We start from the raw sequence: 26,795 nt of genomic DNA, 5'->3' as shown, positions 1-26,795 counted from the left end.
CTAGTATCTGATCAACCTTCGTTCCAAAATTGTATTTCTTGAAATAGTCCTTATTTCTCCTTTGTTAAGAGTAGTCCTAAGTCTAGTAGTACAGTAGTTATTAGCTAGGTCCAATAGAAAGAAGCAACTACATCATCATTGTCAGACTCTGTTCAGAGGGCCACAGGGAACACTTGGGCTACTGGATCCCACCTGTAGTGGTTTAGGTTGTTTACCATTGGTGGCCTGGGGTCTGCCCTACTATGGCTCTGCACACTGTGCTGAGTTCACCCTTTCTACACTTGACTATCAGGGTAGCAAGGATGAGCAGTCACAGGCTTCTGATGGAGGTGGTGTGGTGTGCAAAGACTCAGGACAGACAAAATAAACTGGTTTCCAACATCGTATAGTGCTTGTCTTTTTGAAAAAGGAAGTACTTTAATAACAGTGCCTTATTAAATACTACACAATCCAGTCTGCAAATGGAGGGTAATACCCATGATCACAAATTCCCTGTGGGTGTTGCACCGCCCTTCTTTTTGTGAGTCAGGGGCGGCTCCTCCACTAGGGCGGATGAGCGTCGCCCCCACTGCTTTTCGCAGAAACATAAAATGGTAATAACTTTCCGTTATTACCATTTATTGTTTGGTTGCAGGCGGGCGGAGAGCAGGGGAGAAGTGGTGTGCCTGCCCACTCCCAAGTGCACAAAGACTGTTTGGTCCGCCCCCTGGGGCCGTCCACACCTGTCATGCGCACTCTGCCTTTTCTACATGTAGGCTGCATGGGGAGGTAATCGCCCCCCTAAGGCGATTACCTCCCCACGCAGCCCAGCTACCCCCCCCACCCGTGAGTTGTGCCGGCTGCGATTGTTATGAGCTCTCCTACCAGGGTTACCATGTATTCTAGTCCCAGTAATCTTTTGAGGAGGCATGACTTAGGCTTGATCCTTGGTCTCAAACTTCAGAGCTGGTTTGGGATGGTTCTTTCAAGAATACTACTCAGGTTACTCTCCAAACACAGACTTTGTGTAGAGTGATGCTTCTCACAGCAGGTGGCACTGGAGCCTCCACAACTTGGCACAATGAAGACTGTTATCAGCGTTTCTTAAACTGTAATTGGGAACAGACAAAAGAGCACTCTTGATCAAGAAATTTCTCACCTTGAACAACAGAAACCAGTCCCACTCCTTCCTTCAACCAAATCGCAGTGTCCAGGAAGAAATGAGCAGTCCTTTGCTAACAAAGCCTTCATGGAATTCCTAATGCTAGCCCTGTCTCCATCCATCTCATTTCAGTTCCTTTATCTTACTCCCCCAGCCACAGGAGTGCAGGTAATAAGCTTCCACTTTCTTGAGAAACTCCCCTCACCTTCAGTGTTGTGCCACGCCAAACCACAGACATCCAAAATCATCCTAATGGCTTCAGTATTCCAACTCCTTCACATATAGAGTCCTACTACCACCCGTACACTACACACATATTTGAATACTCATATGTGCTCGACATACACACAGGATGCCAGCACAAGGTTTTGGGTTTGACATTACTGCAAAACTTTACACAAGAGGGCTCAGCAGGCCACACTCCCGCCGATAAGGATAAAAACGGTCTGGTCAACTATAAGTTCTTGAACCTTGCACCTCCAGGGACCTGTCTGTAGGTCATTGCACACATGCTAGACTAATGTGAATTCAAAATAAGTGTGGATACCCAAACACCAGCAGTCATACAATCAGGGCTGGGGTATATGCCCAGAATACCATGTATGGGACATTCCCGTCCCAACAAATATTGTTGCTTAATTTGTGCTTCAGGTCACAGTTCCTAACTTTATTTATAGATTTTAATAAAAACACATCAGGTGAACAGCAATAGACAGCACATAATGGCGGAATAATCATTTGAGTAGCATGCGCAATACAGAACCTCTCGATACATAGAGTAAGAGTAGCCCCACAACTGTCTTCAATCAACCTATCAGTTCACCTAGTTTGAGTCTTTGTCCGCTATGTAGCCGCTCTCCCCTGATTCATTCTGAACACTCGCATTCATTCCAATATTCAGGAACTCATTGCAGAGTTCTCTACGACTAGTTTTCATATGGGCCTCCTTGGCTAACATCCATTCGTGAACATCCCTCATCCATGCATAAACCTCAGGGAAACACATCCTCTCCAGAGGTTACAGTTAGTGGCCACTGACAAACATTTCTGGCGACCAAGGCTTAGTTTTCTTCATCAGATGTTGACGCAGAACAAAAGAAGGAGAAAAACAGCAAAGAAAGAATGAATAAGGAGGAAAAAGGAAACCAGGATGAAAAAGTAACTGCAATAATGAGATAAAGAGATATGAAGTGTATTGTGGTGGACCGAAGATGTATGATTTCGAATCAAGCCTATCACCTGAGTGATCTGTGGACCAGTCAAGGAATGTGGACATTGTAAAGTCACAGATTTTGTTGCAAAACTTTGAAACTGTTGTATCCATAGATGGGGAGTACATGTGGATCTGGGCATCAGTAGCATAGACTGAAATAGCATTTTTACCAGTGCATCTAAGCATGTTCAGAGACCAAGGTGATGTGTGTGGAACCCATAAATGGCTAATGTAAAATGCCTCATTTGGGTCTGTGCACAGCAGGGAGAAACCAATACTTACCGTTCTAGCAAAAAATGTGGCAGACAAATGTGACATGCACTCCTAGTCCAGAGGCTCAAGGAAGTTCAATAAGAAAAGCATAAATCCAAGGCATAGAGGCAAATGACTATGGTGACCAGAGTACATGCCATCAGAGATGCGTTATTAGAGTTTAGGCTTTAACATTCGCGAATTGGATTACTCGATTACAGCGTATATACTTAAAGGTATTTTAAAACCTGGCAAGCCTTTACCATTCTCGCAGTGACCTTTGTTGAGATAACGGCTCTGGGCAACACGTATCCAGAATCAAATTCCTGAAAAACAACGGGCAAGAAGGGCATAGTCGGAATTTTAAAGGGTGGTCAATGCGAGGACACGTTTTGGGAGGGAAGCTAAAACCAAGCATTTGTACATCCAATGAATACATTTTTGATTAGGTATAGTAGAGTAGAAGGACTGATGCCTGTGAAATATTTTTAGAAAATAGATGGGGCAAGAGAATGTTTGAAAAAAACATGCAAACGTGTTGAATGAAAGAGGCTAATATGAACTAATTAAGCATAGAGATACACTGGATTAGTTAAAAACAGATATTGTCTGCTAACTGATTGATGAGAATCAGTACTGTTCGATCTAAGGGTTTCATCTACAATGCCCCCCAAAAAAGTGCTGCCTCTACTAGATATGCATACATTTCAAAGATAGAAGGGTTCAATTTGGTCTTAAGATTTTGCCATTTGATGTTATTTCATTTGTTTTGACATTACAAACAGGGCATGTGCGCACGCGGGGTCATTTATTTATTAAGAGCATAGTGGGTGCCGTTGACACGCTGACTTCACTTTTCTTTTCTTCTAAGCCTTTCTTTTGGATTCATGCATGCTTCAAGTGATTCACAACCCTGTTTCTGAAACCCACAACGAACTAGACACAGAATCACCCTTAGATTTATTTATTAATTTATGTCATTGGATTGAGAGATTTTTTAAAGTGTGTCTGGAAACGGCACACCGAGAGATGGGGCAAGACATCAGGGAAGCGATTTCAGGAAAACAAACTCAGGAAAAAAGATGGCATCAGTTTAAAAATATATATTTTTACCGAAAAGCAAGGGCACAGGTCATTTGAGAATTATTGGTTTGCCGGCAGGTTATATAAAGCAGACCTTTAGAATTCTGTCCACATTTCACTGCATCCCATCTGATGCACCCACTTCAAAATTCGTATGTCATAAGCTACTATGCAGCTATGTTTCATAGTGCAAAGGCCTGCAAGGAGGCTTCACTGCATTATAGGTTGTAATTCACCTTCCTATTTTCAGAGCATTATTGACCACAGAAGCAAGCATGTTAAAGTTTTCCAGCTTTGATTCTCTGTGGTTGAATCTGCCTCCATGTTAGTCTTAGGTGAGGATGTAGCCTTAAGGCTAGAGCGGTCGACCTCGAAGCTGGGGAACTGAGTTCGAGCCTCGACAACCACGCTCAACATCCTGCGATTCTGGGCAAATCACTTAATCTACCTGTGCCTAACAAAAATTAATGTGTCCATCTGTAACGAAACTGGCGCTCATGTAAAGTACTCTGATACCCAATGTCTCGGGTCTAGTTCGCACTATATAAAACTCTAAAAAAAAAAAAAAAAAAAAAAAAACCTTACCAGCCAGTTCTGCAAATCCTAGCTCCAGGCCTAGTGCCTATGTAAGAAAGTCATCCCACAATCGTTTTGTTAAAAGGCATTCTTGCTTTAGCCCTTTGATGCATTTTTTAAAATATTTGAAATAGGAGGTGTGGTCGAGGCGGCCAAGATGGTGGCTGCACTCTAACGTTACTCCAGGTCCCCCGCCACCTATACCCCTCCAACCATGCCTGACAGCCGATTCTGTCCCTCCCACGCATGTGGGAGAGGGGCCAGGTAGGGAGGCTGCTGAAATCCTTGAAGACGGCGACTCAACGGCCGGCTTCGGCAGTGGTGTGAGGCAGGGCTGCACTTAACAGGACCCACTGCTGATCTAGCGATGCGGTGAGCGACTGACCCGTGCTGTTGTGATGCCGCTGGAAGAGGAGCCTCCCCCCCCCCCCCACAGACGCCTCGCCCGTGGGAGAGGATCAAGCTTGCGGAGCCATTCGGGCCTCCAGAGGTGGCAGCCTGGGGTAACTGGCCGTGATGGGAATGAGTGGCACTGTCTGCATGGAGGCCTGCGCTCCAACGGGGTCCTTGATAGTGATCTGGTGCTGATGCTGGCGGCCAGCCCCATGTCTGTGTGGCACTGTGGCAGTCATGCGGACCGCCCCGCTCTGTTATCTGGGTCTGCCTGGCGTGGGGGGGGGGGGAGAGATGCCCTTGGGGACTTGGGGACTGCAGACTTACATGGTTGATGAGTATAGAGTGAGTGATGCAAGATGAGTAGGAGCATTAAGAAAAAGGCATACACAGAAACACCCTTTTTCCGGAAATGTGCCTTGATCCTGAGATGAAAAAGCCCTGGCCATCAACAGAGAGGAGCATTCCTTCAGCATTACAGCATTACAGGGTCTGAGCAAATAATGGAATATAGTCTTATGATTCCTTCTCCTGGACTGCAGCTTTGGGGCCGCTGCCGCTCTGGTTGCTTATGCTGCCTTCGGGTAATTGGGCAACTGGCTTTGAGAGGACAGGAACCCCCCTCTGACCCGCATTTGTCATTGCCTAGACCATCCAAACGTACCTAGCTATGGGGCGAGACAAGCTGGCGGCCGCCCTCGACAGCCACGGGCCCCTCTAAGGCTCCTCCGGGGGCACAGCGATCTCCTGCAGAGCCCGAACCTTCCACCATATTGCAGGCGATCCAGGACTGTCTGGAGGCAGAGGAAGTTAAGGTGGGTGAGGTACAAGTCGACATCTACTTGTTGTGCCATGATCTTTGAAATGTCGCCGTGAGGGTGACTGAGGCCGAACCTGGGTCCCCTTGCTGGAGGATGACCTAGTCGTGCTCAATCTATAAGTTTCTAAATTACTGCTCACAACGGTGCAATTGGAGGAACGGGCAGAAGACACTGAAAATTTCTCCTGCAGAAACAACCTTTGCTTTGTTGGATTCCCTGAAGGAGTTGAAGCCCCTGACGTAGAACGCTTTCTTGAGACATGGCTGAGGCCCAGGGTCCCAGCAGACAATCTTTCACCCTGGTTTGTGCTGGAGCTGGCCCACCGATCCTTGGTTCGCCACTCTCCTCTGGGGGTGCCTCCCTGCCCGCTGAATACTCGGATCCTCAACCACCGCGATCATAGCGCAATTCTTCTAAAGGCCAGGGGGTGCCCAGAGCTGTGCTTCCAGAACTCAAAGATCATGGTTTTTCCAGGTTACACCCAAGCAGTACAGCAACGTCAACGCTCCTTTGAGGAGGTAAAACAAAAACTCTGTGCCCTTGGCCTGCAGCACATGCTTATGTTTCTGGCACAGCTGAAGGTCATCTTTCAGTCCACTACTTATTTCTTTGAGACTCCTGATCAGGCATGGGCTTCAGAATGGAGAGTGCTCCGGCTTGCATAGGGTCTCGATAAGAATGTGCAACTGCCACGGGACACTGCCCCGTGTCTCCCTCTAAGTCACCCAGAAGGCAACAGGCTCAGTCAAGTTGGGCCAGTTCATGCCCTCTGTGCTGATGTGGGTCGCCGGACACGGATCGAGAGGAGGCGCGAGTGGGAGATAGTGCACAGGACGATGATCTTGCAGATACCCCATACCTCTTCCGACCACAGACTGGCGACGCCGGTGCCATGCCTTGAGTGTCTCCTGAGTCACTCTGGGATAGTTCTTGGTACTGATGTGGTTCTGGTTTATGGTTCTTTTCTTCTATGTCTTAATGCGAGCCGGCCGGGGTTGGCGGCACCCCTGGGTAAACTTTAAACTACGTTCAAGACTATGCTCGCTGTCAGGTATTTGGATACTTCTGTAAGAGGGGGGCCTTCCCTTGGGACTACTGGTCTCAACACTTGTTAATGCGTAGCATTTTCAAGGTAAGCGCGACAGATGCTTCTGAGGTAGAGGTATGGGGGGGTGGGTTGGTTGTTGTTGTTTTCCTCTTCTTTTGTTTTGTTGTATTTCGTGTCCGTTAGCATGCCACACACACTTTTTTCTCTCTCACCATTCACCCAAAGCATGGTGCAGCGCTTTGGCCTTCCCAGCCTCTCTCGAGGCATCACTACTCCCACCTCTGCGGAGTCCAGGTATAGGGGCCTCATGCTTTCTCACGCACTTTCTCTTCATTGATGTACATTAAGGTACTCTCTTGGAACGTGAACAACCTATTACACCGCATCAAGAGGTCGACAGTCCTTGGGTATGTGCAACATTTCCAGCCGGCGGTGGTTCTTCTCCAGGTGACTCATTTGATAGGTACACAATGCCATCTTCTGGGACGCTTTGGTTATGACAGGGTCTGTCATGCAGGGTTTTCCCAGCGCTCTTCGGGTGGCCAAGAGGGCATTCTGCTCATGGTCTGAACTACCCATGTTGACCCCCAAGGTCGTTATGTGGGCGTGGGGTGTAGGTTAGAAGGTAGACACTATAACTTCCTCTCTATTTCTGTTCCACACCCCAGCTCCAACCCATGCTTCAAACTCTTGGGACTCTGCTTGCAACTCTCCCTCAAGGGTTCACTCTTGTGGGGGGTGACTTCAATGCCATCCCGGACCCTGTAATGGACGCATCCGGCCCAATTTGTTTGGGTCATCTGCTGGGCGCTAATCAATTGCTGGACTGGGTTGACTCCTTGAGGCTCTGTGACACGTTGCATAACTGAACAGGTAGAAGGGTGCCTTCAAGGGATTTGTTTAACTATTAATTTGTATTATTTCGACTGTTAATTAAAGGTAGGATAATTATTTACCTACAATTCTCTTAATTGTCACTTTTTGTATACTTAAATCAGCTTAGTTTGTCAGTATTAGGTTTAAGCAAAGTGCGAATGAAAAATCACATGTTAGCTTGAATATAATAAAATCAATGAACTAGAAGGAGGAGATACAGGCGGGTGTATATATAAAAATTGAATTTATATTCCAAGTTCAAAAGGGTACTTCAAATAATAACAATTATTGATACAGTGAAAGGAAATATTTCAAAATTTGATGCCTTCACTTTTCAAATTCATCAGACACTTTTTCACAACAGTATACAGTTATTTCTCTGGAAAACAGTGTGGTTGTCGACGTTTCGGTCTCTAGATTTTCTTTAGCAAGACCATCCTCAGGACAATTCTATTTACAGAGTAGACCCCTAATAAAATAAAATAAAATAAACATTGTCTTAATGACTGAAAAAATCAACACCCTGCATAATAATACTTCTCCTCCAAAAAATATATCATTTTCTTATTTATATTTCTCATAATACATCTCGGATATTGCTCTAGACATATAATCAAAGTTATTAGGTATTTATATAGAAAAGCACATTTTATTACACAGATTAATAAAACATTTCAGATTAATCATCCAACCAAGTCATAATAAGTAATACAAAACGTCTGCATAATGCTCTTTATCCTATAAGCTCATTTATCAATTAGACTTTTTCATAGTTGCTGTCATACATATTAAATGTATGTTTGTCTTTATTGGCACTAGTGGTCACTTAGGTTATTTCTTTTTAACTAGAGGTAATCATTGACAAATTTACCCTTGTCGTGTTTGTCTCAAATACTGTCCCTATGATTATTTATGGGGGCACAGTTTTTTTGAGGTTGTTAATAATCTCATTAAATCTATTACGGACCTCGAGACATATATATCTTAAATGTCTTGAAACTGTACCAGTACAATAGGTCAGGTTTGTGGCTTCGTTCTTCCAAAAGTATTGTAGTGTTTATATAAAATAGAAGCACAGGAACACTATCGTGTCTTCGTATGCATAATCCAATCTAATTATTCAAAACTTTATTGCTACCCAAAAGGATACTATCTTATTCAATCAAGTCTTTACAGAAAAGCTAGTATGAGTTTATAAACAGAAGAGGATTCTCTCTTATTACATCAGAACCTTACGCAAAGGCTAATACGAGTTATAAACAAACAACTCGGTGTACGTATGTCCTTCATCTAATGTTATGAACCTCAATGGTATGGTCAAAGAATATAAGTAGTGTATGAACATATTAATCTTGACATTTTGGTTCAAAAAACGAGCTTCTTGAGATATTGAGAGACTCAAATGTTGTCATATATCGTTTCATTCAATAAAAACATACCTCAAATTACTGTAGGTTATTTTATCCAATGAAAATCCAAAAGGGCATAGAGTCCCAAACTCGTAACTGCCACGATCTATCGTAGTCAAATATGTTCAGACGATTATCAAAATGCCCACGTCTCAATCTAAAATAAAGCATGTATCAAATCAAATATCGAGTCAGAGGTAAAGGAAGGGTCTTAAGCTCAAACCGTAAGCTGCTTCGAGCATACCTGTAGGCTGTTTTATAGATCTCAGAAGAACCTCTATATGGCGGACCGACTCTTATATTTATTTGCCAACACCATTAGGGTTCAGATGGTTGTAAAGATGCCAACGAGTTAATCTAAAACGAAGGGTACATCAAGTTTAATTTTAAAGTTAGAAGTTGGAGAAAAGTCTCAAACTACACTACTTAACTGCTTGTAACGTACCTGGCTATTCTGAAGATTCGAGTCTAGCATAAACGTCTGGACGGCGAGCCAACTGTAGCGTCTCTCGAGGCATCACTACTCCCACCTCTGCGGAGTCCAGGTATAGGGGCCTCATGCTTTCTCACGCACTTTCTCTTCATTGATGTACATTAAGGTACTCTCTTGGAACGTGAACAACCTATTACACCGCATCAAGAGGTCGACAGTCCTTGGGTATGTGCAACATTTCCAGCCGGCGGTGGTTCTTCTCCAGGTGACTCATTTGATAGGTACACAATGCCATCTTCTGGGACGCTTTGGTTATGACAGGGTCTGTCATGCAGGGTTTTCCCAGCGCTCTTCGGGTGGCCAAGAGGGCATTCTGCTCATGGTCTGAACTACCCATGTTGACCCCCAAGGTCGTTATGTGGGCGTGGGGTGTAGGTTAGAAGGTAGACACTATAACTTCCTCTCTATTTCTGTTCCACACCCCAGCTCCAACCCATGCTTCAAACTCTTGGGACTCTGCTTGCAACTCTCCCTCAAGGGTTCACTCTTGTGGGGGGTGACTTTAATGCCATCCCGGACCCTGTAATGGACGCATCCGGCCCAATTTGTCTGGGTCATCTGCTGGGCGCTAATCAATTGCTGGACTGGGTTGACTCCTTGAGGCTCTGTGACACGTTGCATAACTGGCATCTCAGATGGGCACCAACACACACACATGTCGGCGGCTCACGAGACTGTCTCGCATCGACCTGGTGTGACTCCTGATGTCCTTCAGATTTCAGAGGTCAAGACCTTGGCCCAGGGCATCTCGGATCACTCCCCTGTTTTGCTCCAGCTCGGCCAACCCCGCGCCTCATGTGGCGATTCAATGCTTGGCTCCTTAATGACCAGGAATTTTCGGCCTTTGTCAAGACAGGAATTTACTAATACTTCGAGGTGAATCATGGCAGTGTGCCCTCCGGGGATGCTTTAGGCAGATAGCAAACCCACCCTTAGAGGGGCCATTAATGGCTGTGTCTGGGGCAGGGAAAAGCAGAAGTTCTCTCAAGTAGTGCCTCTAGAGACCCAAATTCTCACCTTTTAACAAAGGGTGATGTGGCAGCCCTCATTTGACATAGACCAGTATTCAGTCTGTGCTAATTCCTTTCTCCACGAGATCTTGCTGGAGGAGGCCAGGCAGTGCTGGAGAGCCTTGATGCAGAGCACAGGGATAGGTCGGGGAAACCTTTGTATTGGCTAGCCACTAGGAATGTCTCGTCTCGAGTGGTTCCCTTGATTTGCTATGCCAGGGATCACATCCAATTATGGGGGCCCTTTGGTGACCCAGGTCTTTGCAGACTATTACCACACTTTATATGCTGTGGTCCCTTCCCCCACCAGGAGTTGGCTCACCTGATTTTCTTAGATACCCCATTGCCTTCCATTCCTCTGTCCCTTGCAAGGGACCTGGATCAGCCGAACACGCTAGAGGAGGTTGCAGAGGCTCTTTGGCTATAGCTCCTGAGTAGACTCTGGGTCCAGATGGCTTCCGGATGGAGTACCTTTGTGGATTCTGATCTCTCCTTCTTCCCCATCTGTCCACACTCTATGCTGAGGTAGTGGAGAAGAGGCTTATTGGGTGGGACTTGATACAGCGATGATAGTTGCGCTCCTAAAGCCCGACTAACTGATGACCACTATTTTTATTATCAGCCTATATTCCTTCGAAATGCCGATATTAAAGTGTTTACCTAAGTGTTGTCCAATCGCCTTTCTCACACCTTTTTTCTGCTTGATTTTTCCCAACCACTGTGGCTATATGCCCAACCTGAGTACACAACACTGTATTCAGTGAGTCCAGGCGGCTATCTCCCAAGCCCATCGCCTATAGAGCCCCACTGCCTTACACCTTGTGGACTTCAAGAAGACGTTTGACACAGTTGACTTGACCTACCTGGATGTGGTGTTGAAGACAGCCAGGCTCGGCCCCCATTTTCATGCCCTTGTTGGGCTCTTTTATGACAACCCCTTTGCTCAGGTCAGGTTGAACAATGCACTGTCACTGCCCTTCCCAATACGCTACAGTATCTGCCAAGGGGCCCCTTTCTCCTCTTTTATGTGCCCTGGTCATTGAGCCGTTGGCGTGTCTCATCCGCTGTGATGCTCGTCTTCTGAGGTGGTCTTGGGATGGGGGGATAAAGGAGGAGCGCATTGCTCTCTACGCCAGTAATATCCTGGCGTTTCTGTCCAAACCGCAGGTCTGGGGGTCCCGCTGTATAGAGATCCTGAAGTTGTTTGGAAATGCTTCTGGCCTCCGAATGAATGTATCCATGTCCCTATTAGTGCCTGTTGCAGGGGACTCGAGCCTGGCATCCTAAGATTCTGGTGCGTCGCTTGTCATTTAAATATTTTGGAGTTATTGTTACTTGTCTCACGGATTTGGCCTAGAGCTTTATTCTGACCCTCACCCCCTACCGCTTTGAGCGACAGAGGCCTTTCTGGTCTTCAAATTAACTGGGGAAAATCTGATGTATGTCCCCTTACAGAGAGCACCAAAAGGGTTATCCTTGATTTTCCCCTAACATAGAGGGCAAACTCAGCAGGCCATCTTGCATCTGCATTAGCAGAGACCGTGAATTAATCCTTAAAGGTAATTATGAGTCGGTGCTGGACAGACTATCGGCGCAAGTTGAGCACTGACTCCTACCACCCTTGTCCATGGCTATTCTCACCTATGAGTACAAGATATTTCGAGACGTCTCACCGCCCCCTGCTGACACACAGCTAAAGAACGATGGAAAGCAAACTTTGTGATGAATCTCTCTGTTAAAGTGTGGAGATTTCTGTGAACAGACAGGACAAGTGCCCATTAACCAAAGACACCGACTCATTCACTTCCATTTTCTGAATAGGCTGTAAGTGTATGCCCAATCTTCTGCATCGGATCGATCGTACACGAGCCTATGTCTGCTTCAGATGTTCGACAGACACGCTGATTTTATGTATATAGCCTGACACTGCCCACTGATACAGTAATTCACACAAATGATAAGTGTCATAGCTGCCATCAAGTTGACTTGTACACCACTGCCATTGCTGTTGACTATTTCACTGAGGTCAGTCATTCCTCCAGTGAATTAGTGAAGATACTGATTGTGCTAACTAGATACAGGTTGGCTGGAGCATGGCTAAAGGGCCCCACTCCCAAACTTTGCAGTTGGCTCAAAGATGTTGTATTGTGTAAAAAGGCTAAGGTTTACACATCCCTTCAGCCACTAAAAGTTACACCTAAAAACATTTAGGGACTGTTCAGAGAATACATGTTACAAGCAGTGTATATGACCAAAGACTCTGTTAGTACCTTATCGATTGTGCTCTACAGACCATGTCAACTCCCACTATTTAGCAACATCTACACCAACTTCAATCCTCAGCCAGACCCGTCCATCTTTGCAGCCCTTCTGCCCATCAAGACGAGCAACCAGAATCCCTCCATGAACACGTGGCCCACCATCATCATGGCGGAAACCATTGCAAGCATGCACTCCATCCATTCAGGAGCACCATCAGACTCCTGTCTTTACTAAATCTTCATCACAACTCTAACCCCAATACTCTACAAATCTATCAGCACAGCCACTTTCCTGGACAGCTGGAAGTTTGCCACAGTGCTATTCCCCTTTTGAAGAAACACTCGAACTCCAGGCGGATCTCCCTACTGCCCAACCGTGGTAAAGACCTGGAGAAAATGATCAACATACCACTAGATGATCACCTAAACAACCAGCACCTCGTCCACAATCCCCCAATCCAGATTCGGGCCTAACCACAGCACCGGGACAGCACTTTTTGCCGCCACCGATGACGTCTAACTGATTATGGACACAGGAGACACTGCACCCCTCATCCTCCTCGACTTACAGCCTCCACGATGCTGGCATGTGATGACCTCTTTTGTCTGGATCTGCTCCTTCCTCAACGGGAGCACCCAGCTCATCGGCCTGGCTCCCTACACCTTGACCACTACCAGCATCATATGCGAGGTGCCCCAAGGATCATCTCCCAGACCTACGTTCTTCAACACCTACATGACTTCTCTCACCAACATCATCAAAACCCACAGAATCAACATCATCGCCTCTGCCGACGAAACATCCAGGACCCATGCCAACTTTGCTTCTTGCCTGTCGGAAGTCGCCAGTTGCATGAAGGGAATGCGGGCTATCAGTTCCTGGATGTCATCAAACTGTCTTAAATTGAATTCTGACAAAACAGAAGTGATGACATTCGGGAAACTGGAGCCTGCATGGTCCCCTCAATGGTGGCCACCTGAGATGGGAACTCCTCCGCAACCAGTAACTAAGGTCCGCAATCTTGGAGTTCTTTTTGATGATAAAATGACTTTTGGTCATCACGTCAACTCCGTGGTCTCCTCATCTTTTTTCATTTTGAAAAAGATCAAAAAATTACTGCCATACCTTCCCCCCTCAGCCGGCAGAACTCTAACCAGTACTTTGGTTTTCTCCAAAACGGATTATTGTAATGCCCTTCTTCTGAATGCCCAGGAAAAGGTCTTGAATAGACTGCAGCTAGTCCAAAATGCCTCGGCTAGAATTTTACTGGTAACTCCTACGTTTTCACCGATTTCACCATATATTCACCAGCTTCACTGGCTTCCAATCAGGAGCAGGACAAAATTTAAGGCACTATGCATTGCCTACAAGGCAGCCAATAACGTTGGCCCACAGTTCCTCAGAAGAGCTCTGTATCCTCTTAATCATTCTAGAACACTTCGTTCCTCTTCGGCCTACTTATTCAAAGTCCCGCGAACGAAGAAGGCCAATTGGGGTGACAGGTGCTTTACAATCTCTGCAGCCAAACTTTGGAATACATTGCCCCTCTATATCAAAACTGCCCCTACCCTCATTAGCTTCAGGAAGCAACTAAAAACATGGCTCTTTTCACCATAATTCGCTTGCTGTAGCTGGTTCTGAGTCCCTAGCGCCGAGACACCCCCGGGTATTTGCGCGCTTTAAAAATCGCATAAACATAAACATAAACATAAGATCAACTGCCTGAAGCTCAACACTGACAAAATGGAAGTGATACTCCTCAGCAAGGACGTCTCACTATGGAACTCTACCTGGTGGCCAGCAGCTGTTGGGCAAACAACCAGGCTGGCCATCCAAGCCACAGACCTAGCAATAGAGGTTGACAACCAACTCTTTATGACCAGCCATGTCAACGCAGTCGCCTCCTGTTTCTACAGCCTCAACAAAATGAAGACATCACTCTTTACTTAGACCTCTCGTTCTCCCAGCACATTCCCCTCATTTTGCTCTAGCGCCTAGATACCCTCCCTGAATGAGATGCGTGCTCTACAAATAATCATAACATAACATAATACAGGTCTACTAGTGATGTCACTTTAATGCATGTTAAGTTTGATAACAAGAGTTCAAAATGTCTAATTGTGTCGCGAAGATTTATGTTAATATGTTTTCTTTACTTGCATAAACTTAAATGAAATAACGAAAACGCCCCCTGCAAAGGGTGTTTCTGAGCCCATGGAAGGTTTCGGCTAGAGACCCCGCAGTACTGCATGGTAGAGATTAACATTTGTAAGCAAAAAAAAAAAAAAAAAAGATTCACCCGGTCCTGGATATTCGCAATAATGTATATAACTAAACAAATTTACTTTGAGTACTTTTGCTGCCCCCACCCAACCTGGGTGTACCTGAACACCTTTCTGTCCTTTTGCTGAAATTAGGAGGTAATTCAGCATTTTCTTGCATTTCTCATCTCCTCCCTAGTATCTCTGGGCTCTGGTCCAAAAACAGGTAGGGAAAATTATATTATCACTTAGCGAGACTAGAGCCCTTTGGCTAATGACTGGTGAGATTTCAAAATGAAAATAACTCCTATGTATAATGACAATGAAGAGGTTGCAACAAGAATACAAATGTAATCATCGTACACAAACAAATTGCACTATTAGAATTGGGTAAAACCTTCAAAAATAACTTTTATTGTCATCCTGCTATGTTAGCCACATTACTTTAAAGTTCTTCATAATCATTTCTGCAGTTACAAACAAAGCAAACTACTGTGCTGAAGAAATATTTTCTAATTTGTTGTATTTTTTTACTTTAGAATCAACGCTGGAGCTGGGATCGTCAGCACCTGCAGGCCTGGCAAAAGGGATGCACCGGATATCCACTTGTGGATGCTGCTATGAGAGAATTATGGCTCACAGGCTGGATGAATAACTACATGAGGCATGTTGTTGCATCATTTCTTGTAGCCTATCTGCATATACATTGGGTAGAAGGCTATCGTTGGTTCCAGGTATGGATGTGTTAGAGTTTACTTCAGTAGATCCCGTTATAATATCTACCTGAAGAGCAATATTGCTCCAATTTGAATCTGAGAAATGTTACAGCCACAATTGCAGAAACATAGCTTCATCAAAATCTAGTGGATGGCATAACTTTAATCCTAATTTACATATTTTTTTTTCACTTATTCATGTTGTGGTTTTCATGTGGTTTAGTTGTAGCACTCAATACTTTTTTAGACTTTGGAGTGACCAGCTGGTACATAAGATAGACCATCGTGTGTCTCACAACTACCACTCATTGTACATATTTGGAGGTATCATGCTTGGCAATTATATTTCTTTATCCTTTGTGTTTCTGGTCAGTGAAGTAATTGTTAAGAATAATGACTATATTCACTCTCATAGCTCTAGTGTCTAATTATATATTTAATTCTGCAGTATGTTGAAGCAAATTACGACAGTAACATTTGCATTTGTCAACTGCAGAAGCAACAATCATTTGCAATGCAATTGGTCTCACCTTGGTGAAATTTAGAGCTAGTGACATAAATGAGAACGTTTTTTAGTTATGGTTTAGAGTTGACAGAGCCTCTTTGTATTGATATGACCCCATTCTGTGAAGAGGCTGCAGGCCTAGTCTGGAGGGCAGGTAATGAGCAGCGGCCACAACAGAAAAGAGCCAGATGTGGAACTCCTGCTCCATTTGGCTTTAAACCCTGATAAATAATGTAAGGAGAAAGGGCTGCAACTGAGAGCGTGTGAATGGAGAAATGCCGCGCAGGAATGGGAGTCAGGAATGCTGCTGCATAAAATAAAAGTAATCTGTTGATTAAACAAAAGCTGCACGTGCTAATTTAAGAAATGCAGCGTGTTTGCTACTGCTTGAGTAAGCTACTTAAAAAGTTTAGAACGGAGAGGAATATTCCCAGCTTCTCCTGCTTGAATGCCAATTAGTTTAAGCAGCTGGGTGGAGAGGAAATGATGGTTGGGAGGAGGACGGGCAGGGAGTGCATAACAGTTTGGCTGTCTGTAAAGTGTCGGGAGCGACTCCTGTGAGCTTTCTGGCGCTGAGAACCATCCGAGCATGCATGCAGGAATAGTTTTACCTTATCAAGAAAATTAGTTGAAACACTTTTAAAGAGTGGGGTGATCAATCATATGATACTGATACAACGGAACGTAAAGAAACAATAACCGCTATTAAGTAATGTCAGACTTGGGGTGCAACTGGGGTGTGCCTCTTCTCTGAAGTGGATGTCACTACTCTGCTCTTGCAACCGCCTCAGGGTTGCATGCTTTTGGAGCTATGTTCTTTCCCACCATGCAGCGTGTGCAGCCTCTCCGGGACGCTGGTGTCCTTTTGCTGTGGTGAAGGGCACAGCAGTTTTGAATGATTTGGTTCTCTGACTTAATACACAGCTCCCGCTACACGCGTAGAGCCACAAGTGTTGCCTGTGCATGTATAGCTACAATGAGCGTTGACCAGCCCTCCCTCCACTGCGCTGCTTTTAAGTGGCTTTGGCGTTTCCCCTGCTTCTGGCTGCCTTTTACCTACTCCCTGTCGTGCCAGACTTTTGTTTTACCCATTGAACAGCAACCGGCAACAGTGCGCCTGCGCCGGGTGTCTAATGCGGAAGCGCAATTACGGGCTGGAGACTGGTTTGCCAGGAGAGAGGCCGTTGCGTTTACTTTGCTGGTGCCTTGCCTAGCTCCCGGGCATAAGAGGCTGCCAACGAATGGAGCTTCCAAAATGTTAACAGCGGCAACAGTGCACGAGACAGAGGGTTATGGTGTTTTGCAAGAAAAGTATTTGAAACACTTGTAAGAGAGGGGAAGCAATCATATGATACTGATACGACGGAACGTAAACAATCAATGACGGCTATTAAGTAACGTCAGACTTTGGGTGCAACTGGGGTGTGCTGCTTCTCTGAAGAGGACAGCAGCTCTCTGCTTTTGCAACCGCCTCCAGATTGCATGCTTTTCGAGCTATGTTTCTTCCCACAATGCAGCACATGCACCCTCCCCGGGTTGCTGCTGTCTACTCGCTGTGGTGAAGGGCACTGCAGTCTTGAATTATTTGGTGCTGTGAATCAATACAGAGCTCACGCTGGTTGCCGTAGAGCCACAAGCTTTAAGTTGGGCAAGCTGGGTATAACAAAAGAAAAGACACGCAACACCCATTGATAAAGATCAAGCGCGGCATACCCCCGCTGCAAAAAAAAAAATATAGAATGTGGCCTTGCACGCACTTTTACAGAGCAGCACACGCTAATGCAACTGAAACCGTAAAGAAACCAAACTAAAATTACAAGAGCAAGATGTGAATGAAGTGCGGTTGGGGGAAGTGCGTAGCTGTCGTGCCTGCAACGCCAGCTACGACGAAGAAGTCATTAACAAACGAATGCTCAGAAACTGTAAATAAAACTACCGAGTAAGGACACATGTAACAAGCAGTCCTCATAGGAGGTTACAACAGTAGAAAAGGAGGGACTACTAAATAAATCAAGCAATGAAAAAGAATAATTTCCAAAAGACAGCCTAAGGAGCCAATATTAAAGCCTATATTCTGAATACCAATTCCTTTTACAATACATGAAAAACAATTTAGGATAAGAACATTCCAAGAAAAGGAAACTTTTCAAAAACAAAGTTGATTTAGTCTCATCTTTTTCAAAAAGGCATTGAATATAAATGGCTGTCACAAACACAAGTAAATTGCGACAATACAAAGGTGACTATTGTGAGAAAGTGACATGGTGACTGGTGAAGTAAAAGGTGCACTATATACATGACATACACAAGTGACATAAATAAAAATTCAAGATTTCTGTCATGTCTCCTGATTTGTTACATGAAATGCAAGACCCAATAATGATTTGAATTTAAGGTCAAGACAACGGTATAGACATGTGTGATAATAATGTCGACGTTCTGATCCTGGAAACAGCGCAGAGTGATATGCGTTACAACGGGTCTTCCTCAGGATTGTGGAAGAAGAGGTGGACAGCCAAAAACGCCGAAACTTCAGTCAACGAAATTACACGGAAACTGCAATCCTAATGGAAGATCAAGGGGTCAGGACGTAGTAGGAATCCAATAATGGTATCCAGAGGTATAAGCGAGCAATTCGATTAATTAGGGTTCCGTTGGAGTGTAAGAGTACACCATCCAGTAGGATTCTTCCTGTGCGGAAAACACTCAAAAACATTGAAGATCTCCACCAGCCGGTGAGAAAGCCTCCGGACCGATGCAGACGTACACGCATAAAATGAAGTACCCGACCTTCCTTGGTGGCTTTAATTAACGAGCAAAGGCTACATCTCGAGACTTCAACCGGCAGGTGGATGTTGAGTGTTTTTGAGGCATTGCCCACGATTAAGACTCCAACCTGCTGGTTGAATTTATATTCAATGTCTTTTTGAAAAATATAAGAGTAAATCAACTCTGTTTTTGAAAAGTTTCCTTTTCTTGGTGTGTTCTTATCCTAAATAGTTTTTCATTTATTGTAAAATGAATTGAGATACATCATTACCCTTGTATTGAATACAGAAATCACAGCAGTTGTATCACCCAACAGAGCCCTGTTTTCTATATTACCAATACCCAGGTTCTAAGGGACACATGGTCGCCCCATTATCTTTAATGTCATATTCTGAATACAGCATGTCTCGAAGAGACCGAGCAAGCGCTGCCTAGGCGAGACCTAAAAAGGCACACAAACAGAACTAACCAGTTTTGGCATTTTGTGCTGTTCTCCCTAGTTAAAATGAGGCCCATTGCCAAGCACACAAACTGCACATTTCATGCTCAGTTTGGACTGTTAATGTGACACAGGACCTAATTTTGCCTCATAGAATCACACAAAAATGCATAAACTGTGAAATCCACCTATTTTTAGGTTCATCCTCAAAGCAGGTTCAACCCCACCCCCACATCCTCTCCCAAGAAATTTGGGATACGAGATGTTTGTGTAATATTACAGAAAGGAAATCCTATTTGGAGTTAATTTTGTCCTTCTCAAATACATCTTATGAAAATCACTGCAGTCAAAGTGCCCTAGAAATTAAGACAAATTGTAACATGATGTACGTGAACAAACCCCCTTTTTTAAGAATTCGGGAAGTAAATCATGAAACTGTTAAGTCCCCACCATCCTGTCGGCTATACGTATCAATGTACAAGGAGGTGCACTGCCTAGAAACTAACCCATAACTTCCCTTCCCCGGACAACACATGGGGTGTGGGGCAGAGCTGTTCAAATATTTACCTTCATTTCCCAAAAATGGCATGATTTGTGGTTTTCATTGAATCAAGATAGCAATTCCAGCAAACTGCAAGCCAACCAGGTCCGTCTGGTAATTCCACCAAGGAAAAATGTGGCAAAAGTCAGTGTTTCAAAGAAGGTGCCAGTGCGCTCCTCAGAACAGTGTTCACTGTCCATATGAAAGTTAGTTTATCTAAGTATGCCGCTTATGTGTCGTTTCTACAAAGAAAACATCTCTTCAATTTCAAAAGGTGGTTTGAGTTGTTAATCAAAAGTAACTCAGCCATTTCGGCATTCGCTTTGACAGAAATTCATTCAGTGTTCAAAGTCTTATCCCTTACTTCCAGATTTCTGTTCATCCTATATGATCAGATGGTGATGGACCATGGAAACAACTTTAAACCTCTTACCCATAGCACTTTAGATAAGAATTTCTTACATAGTTTCCCGCCTGTAATTACTTAGATAAATAATAAGCTTTCCCTGTGTGAGAGTCCATCTTGGGGCAGTAAATTCAGCTGCCCCTGAATGTATGCAAGTAGGCTGCCAACACTAATGTAGAAAAATAGTTAATTTGGAGTCAACCTTCTTTCCTCAGATTGCTTCACAATTTAGCCAACAATGCACACATGTCTGAGAATCATTGAAATGAAGGAAAACGGGTAGAGGGGGTAAGTAACAAATTAACATGTGGGGTCAAAGTCTTCTACCTGATTGAAAGCACATATTTATAAAAGAGAGAACACACCTATTCCATTTGGTCAGTCTCAAAACTGCTAATGTGTCTGCAGTGTTTGCGCCGTTCTTGAAGAAATGGGGAGTTAAGAGCCAGGCCAACACTGATGCTTCTACAGAAGCATTGAAAGCATGTGGAGGCGTAAAGTACACTTACAGCGCCCTTCTCTCTAGGGATGAAAGGGGATGTTCTGTGCATTTGAAGAGGCTGTGCTAGCCATTCAGATATGGCAGATAACAGAAAGTATGCATTTGCATGGCCTGCCTGAGGCATGTTTTCTCTATCCAAATCTTCTGTTCATTTATAGAACATAATAACTTGTTGGCCAGCCTCAACAGCCCACTCAGAAAAGCAGATTTTGATTTGGAGAAGACCCATAAGATGTAAAGGGAAAAAGATGCCTTTTTCTTTACCTGAAAAGTGAAGAATTAATCAGTGGCACCAGATCATTTTCCAAAGGAAGAAATTGCAGATAAATCATGACACTGAAGAATCTTCCCACAGCATGCATAGAATTTTAGCATTCTACGTTTCTAGAGGAATGCGAATTGGCAAAGTCAGTAGGTCTTTCCTTTGTGACCTGTTGGCTTTGCCAATGCTTTTAGGCGATGCTGTACAGGGTGTGGAGAGAGAAGCAAACTAGAGTGAGAGCAGTGTGGGAGAGAAGTACAGAAGAGAGATAGCAACATAGAGTTCAGGGGAGAAGTACACGGGAGAGCGCACCAAACTTGTGAAAGCTGTACACAGTATGGGGGCAGGCATTTTGTTGGGGGGCACAGGAGGGAGACAGTTGGAAAGCACATGCACTCTCATAGAGTTCTTAACCAAGAAAAAAGGTTTCCTAAAAATGAGCAGTGGAAAGATACAAATCTACCAAGCAGAGGGATGTTTAATAGGCTATGCTCTATGGTATGGTCAAACACCAGCTGCTGGGACAAGAAAAAAAATGAACTAAGAAACAAGCAAACCAGATTGACAATATAGCTAACCGATGGTAAGCATCGGGTGGGTTGAAAACCCCTGTAAATTCTTGGTAAGGCCACAACAGGTCTTGTGCTGTCTGGCATGCAAGACCTAAAAATGTCAATGAAGCACTTCGATTTGTGAAAACATCTGAAGGTAATGAAGTTCAAGAAACAACAGAGGAAAACCTTGCAATTTCTCAAACACTGTCAATTTGTATTCTAAGATGCCTTGCATCATTGAACAAGACAATCAGCTGTGTTACTCAGTAAGCTTGGTGTGTCACTTACTCTAAATATGATGTTGTCCTATAAGCAGAGCAGATTGAGCCTCTTCAGTAGAAACACCAAGATCCTGCAGAAAGCTGTCTCTTTATTAAATATGTCAATAACCAAAACCTGAAACTAGCCCTACATCACGTTATTGAACAGGAAACAATTTCCAGTGGAGTTATGAAAGCCATCACCATGTTGATGAGTAATAGTCAGAGTATAATTAAAGATTCAAATTCAATTTCTAACAATGTACGAGTGATCCCTTGCCCTACAGACATAGCCTCTACTTCAGCTCCCATATCTGATAGAGACATCTAGCCGCAGATTCCTTACCTTAGAATTATCCCCAGGCGTCAGACTGGATATGAAACTTTTTTGTGAGCTTGTACCCCTGCGTGCCAATAGATGGTATAGTTCGGCTGTGCGTGGCATCGTCTGCGCTGGAAGTGACGTGCGCGGTGCCTATATAGGCCACCCCAGTGCGTTGATGTCCGTTCTTTTCTTTCCACGCCATTCAGCACAGATCTGGAGAAGATCTACCCCTAGGCACTTTTTGACTAACTTGTTCAGACCTTTTATCAAAGATTTTTGATACATGGTCTCCTGATGTGTCAGGGAGGACCACCATGAAGCCTGGTTTCAATCACTGTGGCGCCTGTACACCAAGACCTGCGTCTGTTGTTGCGCCATGCACCCCAAAGCCTTGGGGGAGCAGTCCCTCAAGCTCCTTGCTAGTCTATATGTAGTGCCGCAATGGTCTCGATCCAGATAGCGAGTTAGGTCCCGGGATTGGTCTTAGAGCCATTCCAAGCGCTAGTTGTCTATGTCGTCCAGGCATTTGGGTAAATCCCACAAGCAGAAGAAGAACAAGAAGTCGAAGAGGTCTTCGACTTTGCCCCTTCCATCGTAGTCATATGACGGGATATGGGAACATTGGAATTGGAGACCTGGCACCGCGGCTGATCCTGCGCCAGGGTTGTCTCCACACCTCTCCAAGTTTCCTGGAGCAGGAGCAACCCCCACCCAACTCTGTGAAGTTTATGAGGCCGTGCACCTCATATCTGGGCTGCCCATCCCCACTGGTGTGCCTTCAGGCCTGCAGGTTCGGGAGGGGCCCCTATTGGTCTTCCGTTGGCGGGCTTGCCTCCGGCACCAGTCGGGTCCCTTGGATCCATGGACAAATCCGACCAATGCCAGTCGAGCCACCTCTACCTTCCCCGGCACCACCCCCATTGCCAAAGTCCCCAGCGCCGTCCCCAATACTCCTCACCCACACAGAGCCCAATGGTTGTCCTCCAATGCAGACGGGAGTCACTCCTTCCAGGCCAGAGCCTGCCCCTATTCCTGTGGCCTAGGTCTCGGGGATGATTGGGAGGGACCACTGGACCCTGATGAAGACCAGCCCCTAAATGTTACAGAGGACACCTAGTGTGAGGATCTGGCAGATGCAAGTGGTCTGGACACCTACCCAGACACTTGTTTGGTCTCTCCTACCCTGACTACAGAGGAGGGAGTCTCATTTGCTATGGTGAAGGAGGGCGGCCCCCAGGGACCCAATTTCCTCACCCAGCACCCCACCCCAAAGGACTTGGTGGTACCACCCTTCACTTCCAGAATAAAACCTGGCACATTTTCCACCTCTCCAACAGACAGAGGCTTCCAGAGGCTGGATATTTTCTTCCGCCAGCTTGGCGCTGTGGTCGGTGAACACCCCATGCTTTTTCGGCCAATACTCCCATTCACTGTGGGACTCGGTTGTACAGTTGCTTCCTACGGTCTCGGAAGAGGCCTGAGTCGTACTCTCTCAAGCTGTTGCTGATGGGACAGACGCAGCTAAGTTCGCCCAGCACTGTGGGCGGGATACGACTGACTCGCTAAACAGAGCAGTTTCATCGTCAGTGGCCCTTAGATGCCACACTTGGTTGAGACCACTGGCTTTTCGGGGATGTCTAGGCTTCACTCATGGACATGCCCTTTGATTGCTTCCCTCTCTTTGGAGACAAGGTAGACTCAGCACTGAAGCGCTTCAGGGACAGCAGGGCTATGGCCAGATCCTTGGGCCTTTCCATACCGCCTCGTATACCCCAGTCTGTCTTTCCCTCCTTTCATGGCTACAATAGGGACTTCCGGTCACATCTCTACCTGCCCAGCAACTCCGGTCCACAGGCTTCTGAGCCCCTGCATGGCCGAGGACACAGTACCAACAAACCTTGTGGGTCAGGTAGCCAAAAGTCAGGCTAGTCCACCACTCCCCCTGCAGCCGCAGCCTCCAAGCCTCTATAGTTTGCCCTCGGACCATCCTTGAGATCCAGTAGGAGGCAGGATACGCCTTCGCCTGCACCACTGGAGGTGTAAAACATCTGACTGCTGGGTTCTCCAGATTGTCTACAGGGGCTAATCCCTCCCCTCTGTGACTCATTATTCCGCCAGAAATTGGCAGCTCTCTTGCCCAAAGGAGCCATAGAGAGTTGGTGCCGGCCTCAAAATCAGTTGTGATTGTTACACCCGCTACTTTCTAGTGCCCAAGAAAGACAGAGGACTTTGTCCTATCCTAGACCTGCACTCTCTCAATTTGTCTCTGAAAAAGGAGAAATTCAAAATGCTCACACTTGCTCAAGTTCTGTCTACCCTGGACACTGGAGACTGAATGGTATTGTTGGATTAGCAGGACCCAGTACTTCCACATTCCAATTCTGCCTGCCCACAGACGTAACCTGCAGTTCACTGTAGGCCAGAGCACTTTCAGTTTGCCGTGCGCCCCTTTGGCCTTACCAGCACCCCATAGGTGTTCACGAAGGTGATGGTTGCAGCCGATCTGTGGATATCAAGGGTATCCACCTTCCCTATCTCGACGACTGGCTGTTAAAGGCGAGCTCACCCCAGGCGGTCATCTCTCACCTCCAGACTACAGCAAACCTCCTGCACTTGCTGGGGTTCATTACAAATGTGCCAAAGTCACACCTGATCCCTTCCCAGACACTCCATTTCATTGGATTTCTTATGGATACAGCTTCAGGCATATCCCCCCCCCCAAAAAAAAAAACAGCAAGTCAAGGACATTCAGACTATGATACTGATACTTCAGCCTCTACCCTGGGTTTTGGTGAGGCTGACTCTGAGGCTGCTGGGCATCATGGCCTCCTGAGTCCTGATAGTGAAGCATGCTCGTTGGTAGATGTGGACTCTGCAGTGGGACTGTAAGTTCCAGTGGGTGCTCCATCAGTGGAATCTCTCCGACATGGTCCAGATATCGGAGGCTACTGCAAAAGGTCTGCAGTAGTGGTCAACGGACAGTGATTGGATCAGCAGCAGACTCGTCTCCCTTCCTGAACCATATCTGACGGTAGTGACAGACGCGCCACCCCTGGGTTGGGGCAGCCATCTGGGAGAGGGGGAGACCTGAGGACTCTGATCTCTGGCGGAATCTGGACTCCACATCATCCTGTTGGAGCACCGAGCGATCCGATTGGCATTGAAAGCTTTTCTGCCCTCCATCAAGAGAAGGCTAGTGCAGGTTTTGACAGACAACACCACTGCCATGTGCAACAAACGGAGCAGGGTGATGTCGTGGGCCCTATGTCAAGAGGCCCTGTGCCTCCGGACATGGCTGGAACATCAGGGCATATCCATGGTGGTTCAACTCGAATAGCGTCTCCAACCTGAGGTCTCTTTCAGCAGTGGGGTGTACCTTGGTTAGATCTGTTTGCCGCCATGGAGAATGCAAAATTTCAGCAGTTTTGCGTGTTGGAATTTCCTAGGCGGCTCTCACTTGGAGAAACTGTGTCTCGAGTGGAGCTTCGGCCTCCTGGAACACCTTTCCGCCCATGCCACTCGTGCTCAGAGTTCTCAAGTAGATCAGGAACGAATGGGCCGAAGTCATTCTAATGGCTCAGGGTTAAGCACGGAGAGTCGGGTATCGTGAGCTATTAAGCATGAGCACAGGTCCTCCGATCAGGCTGCCTCTTCGGGAGGCGCTTCTGTCGCAGCTGTAGGGCAGGGTTCTGCACTGAACCTGTCCAAACTCTGCCTTCGTGCGTGGCGATTTAGCAATGACATTTGACAGCTTTCGACCTTCCACTTGAAGTTTTTAATGTTATTTTGGCAGCTTAGCATCCCTCCACAAAGACTTTTACGCCAGCCAGTGGAGCAAGTTTGTAGAATGGTGTATCTGCACCCCTTTCCCAAGTTCTTTTGTTTATCCCTACACTGGCCCAGAAGGGCTCTGCATTGGGCACCTTCGAGGGTTATTTATCTGCTATCTCTGCCTTTCTGCAGCTGACAGATCAGCCCTCCACCTTCAAGTCCCCTATTGTAAATAGGTTCCCTAAAGGTCTGCAATATGTTTCCTAAAGCTCCCTTCATTAAACATCAATGGAACCTTAACTTGGCTCTTATCTTTCTAATATGCACTCCCTTTGAGACGCTTCTTACCTGCCCTTTTAGGCTTCTCAACATCAAGACCGCTTTTCTGATGGTAATTAATCTGCCTGGAGGGTTGGTGAACTGCAGGCGCTGTCATCGCAGCCTCTGTAGATCTCTTTTTTGCTAGACAAACTGGTCCTTTCGAGTCAAGCATCCATCCTGCTGACAGTAGTCACCTAGTTCCAAGTAGGCCAGTCCCTCACTATGCGTTCCTTTTGGGCTCTGCCTTATCCCTCCAGGAAAGAGGAGAGACTTCACCGACTGGACCGGAAAAGAGCGTTGTAGTTCTACCTTGACATCACAAACCCATTCCCGATGGACGATCAACTCTTTCTGGGGTATGTTGGAGTCAAGAAAGGGAAAGCCTTGCAGAAATGAACCATTTCCTGATGGATCGTACTCTGCATTAAGATCTGCTATGCATTGGCCAAGAAGAAAAGCCCAGAGGGTTTATGTGCTCATTCCACCGGAGAAAGGCCTGCTACCGCTGTATTAGCAGTCGGGGTTCCAGTGATGGACATATGCCAGGCAGCAACGTGGGCCTCATTGCACACATTTACCATCCACT

The 26,795-nt window shown here is 45.8% G+C and overlaps 1 protein-coding gene across 1 annotated transcript in view; it reads left to right on the top strand.

The window, feature by feature from the left end:
* Positions 1-26,795, top strand: part of LOC146776068 (uncharacterized) — a 146,638-nt gene that overhangs the window by 85,251 nt on the left and 34,592 nt on the right. The window contains exon 6 of the mRNA XM_085637907.1: positions 15,378-15,572. Within this exon, the coding sequence (XP_085494033.1) occupies positions 15,378-15,572 (195 nt within the window). The remainder of the gene's footprint in view (positions 1-15,377; positions 15,573-26,795) is intronic.

The sequence above is a fragment of the Triturus cristatus genome, chromosome 12, assembly GCF_964204655.1.
Source record: "Triturus cristatus chromosome 12, aTriCri1.1, whole genome shotgun sequence".
In the NCBI taxonomy this organism is placed as follows: domain Eukaryota; kingdom Metazoa; phylum Chordata; class Amphibia; order Caudata; family Salamandridae; genus Triturus; species Triturus cristatus.
The sequence above is the reverse complement of the archived record's forward strand: the minus strand, read 5'-3'. Positions and strand labels throughout refer to the sequence as shown.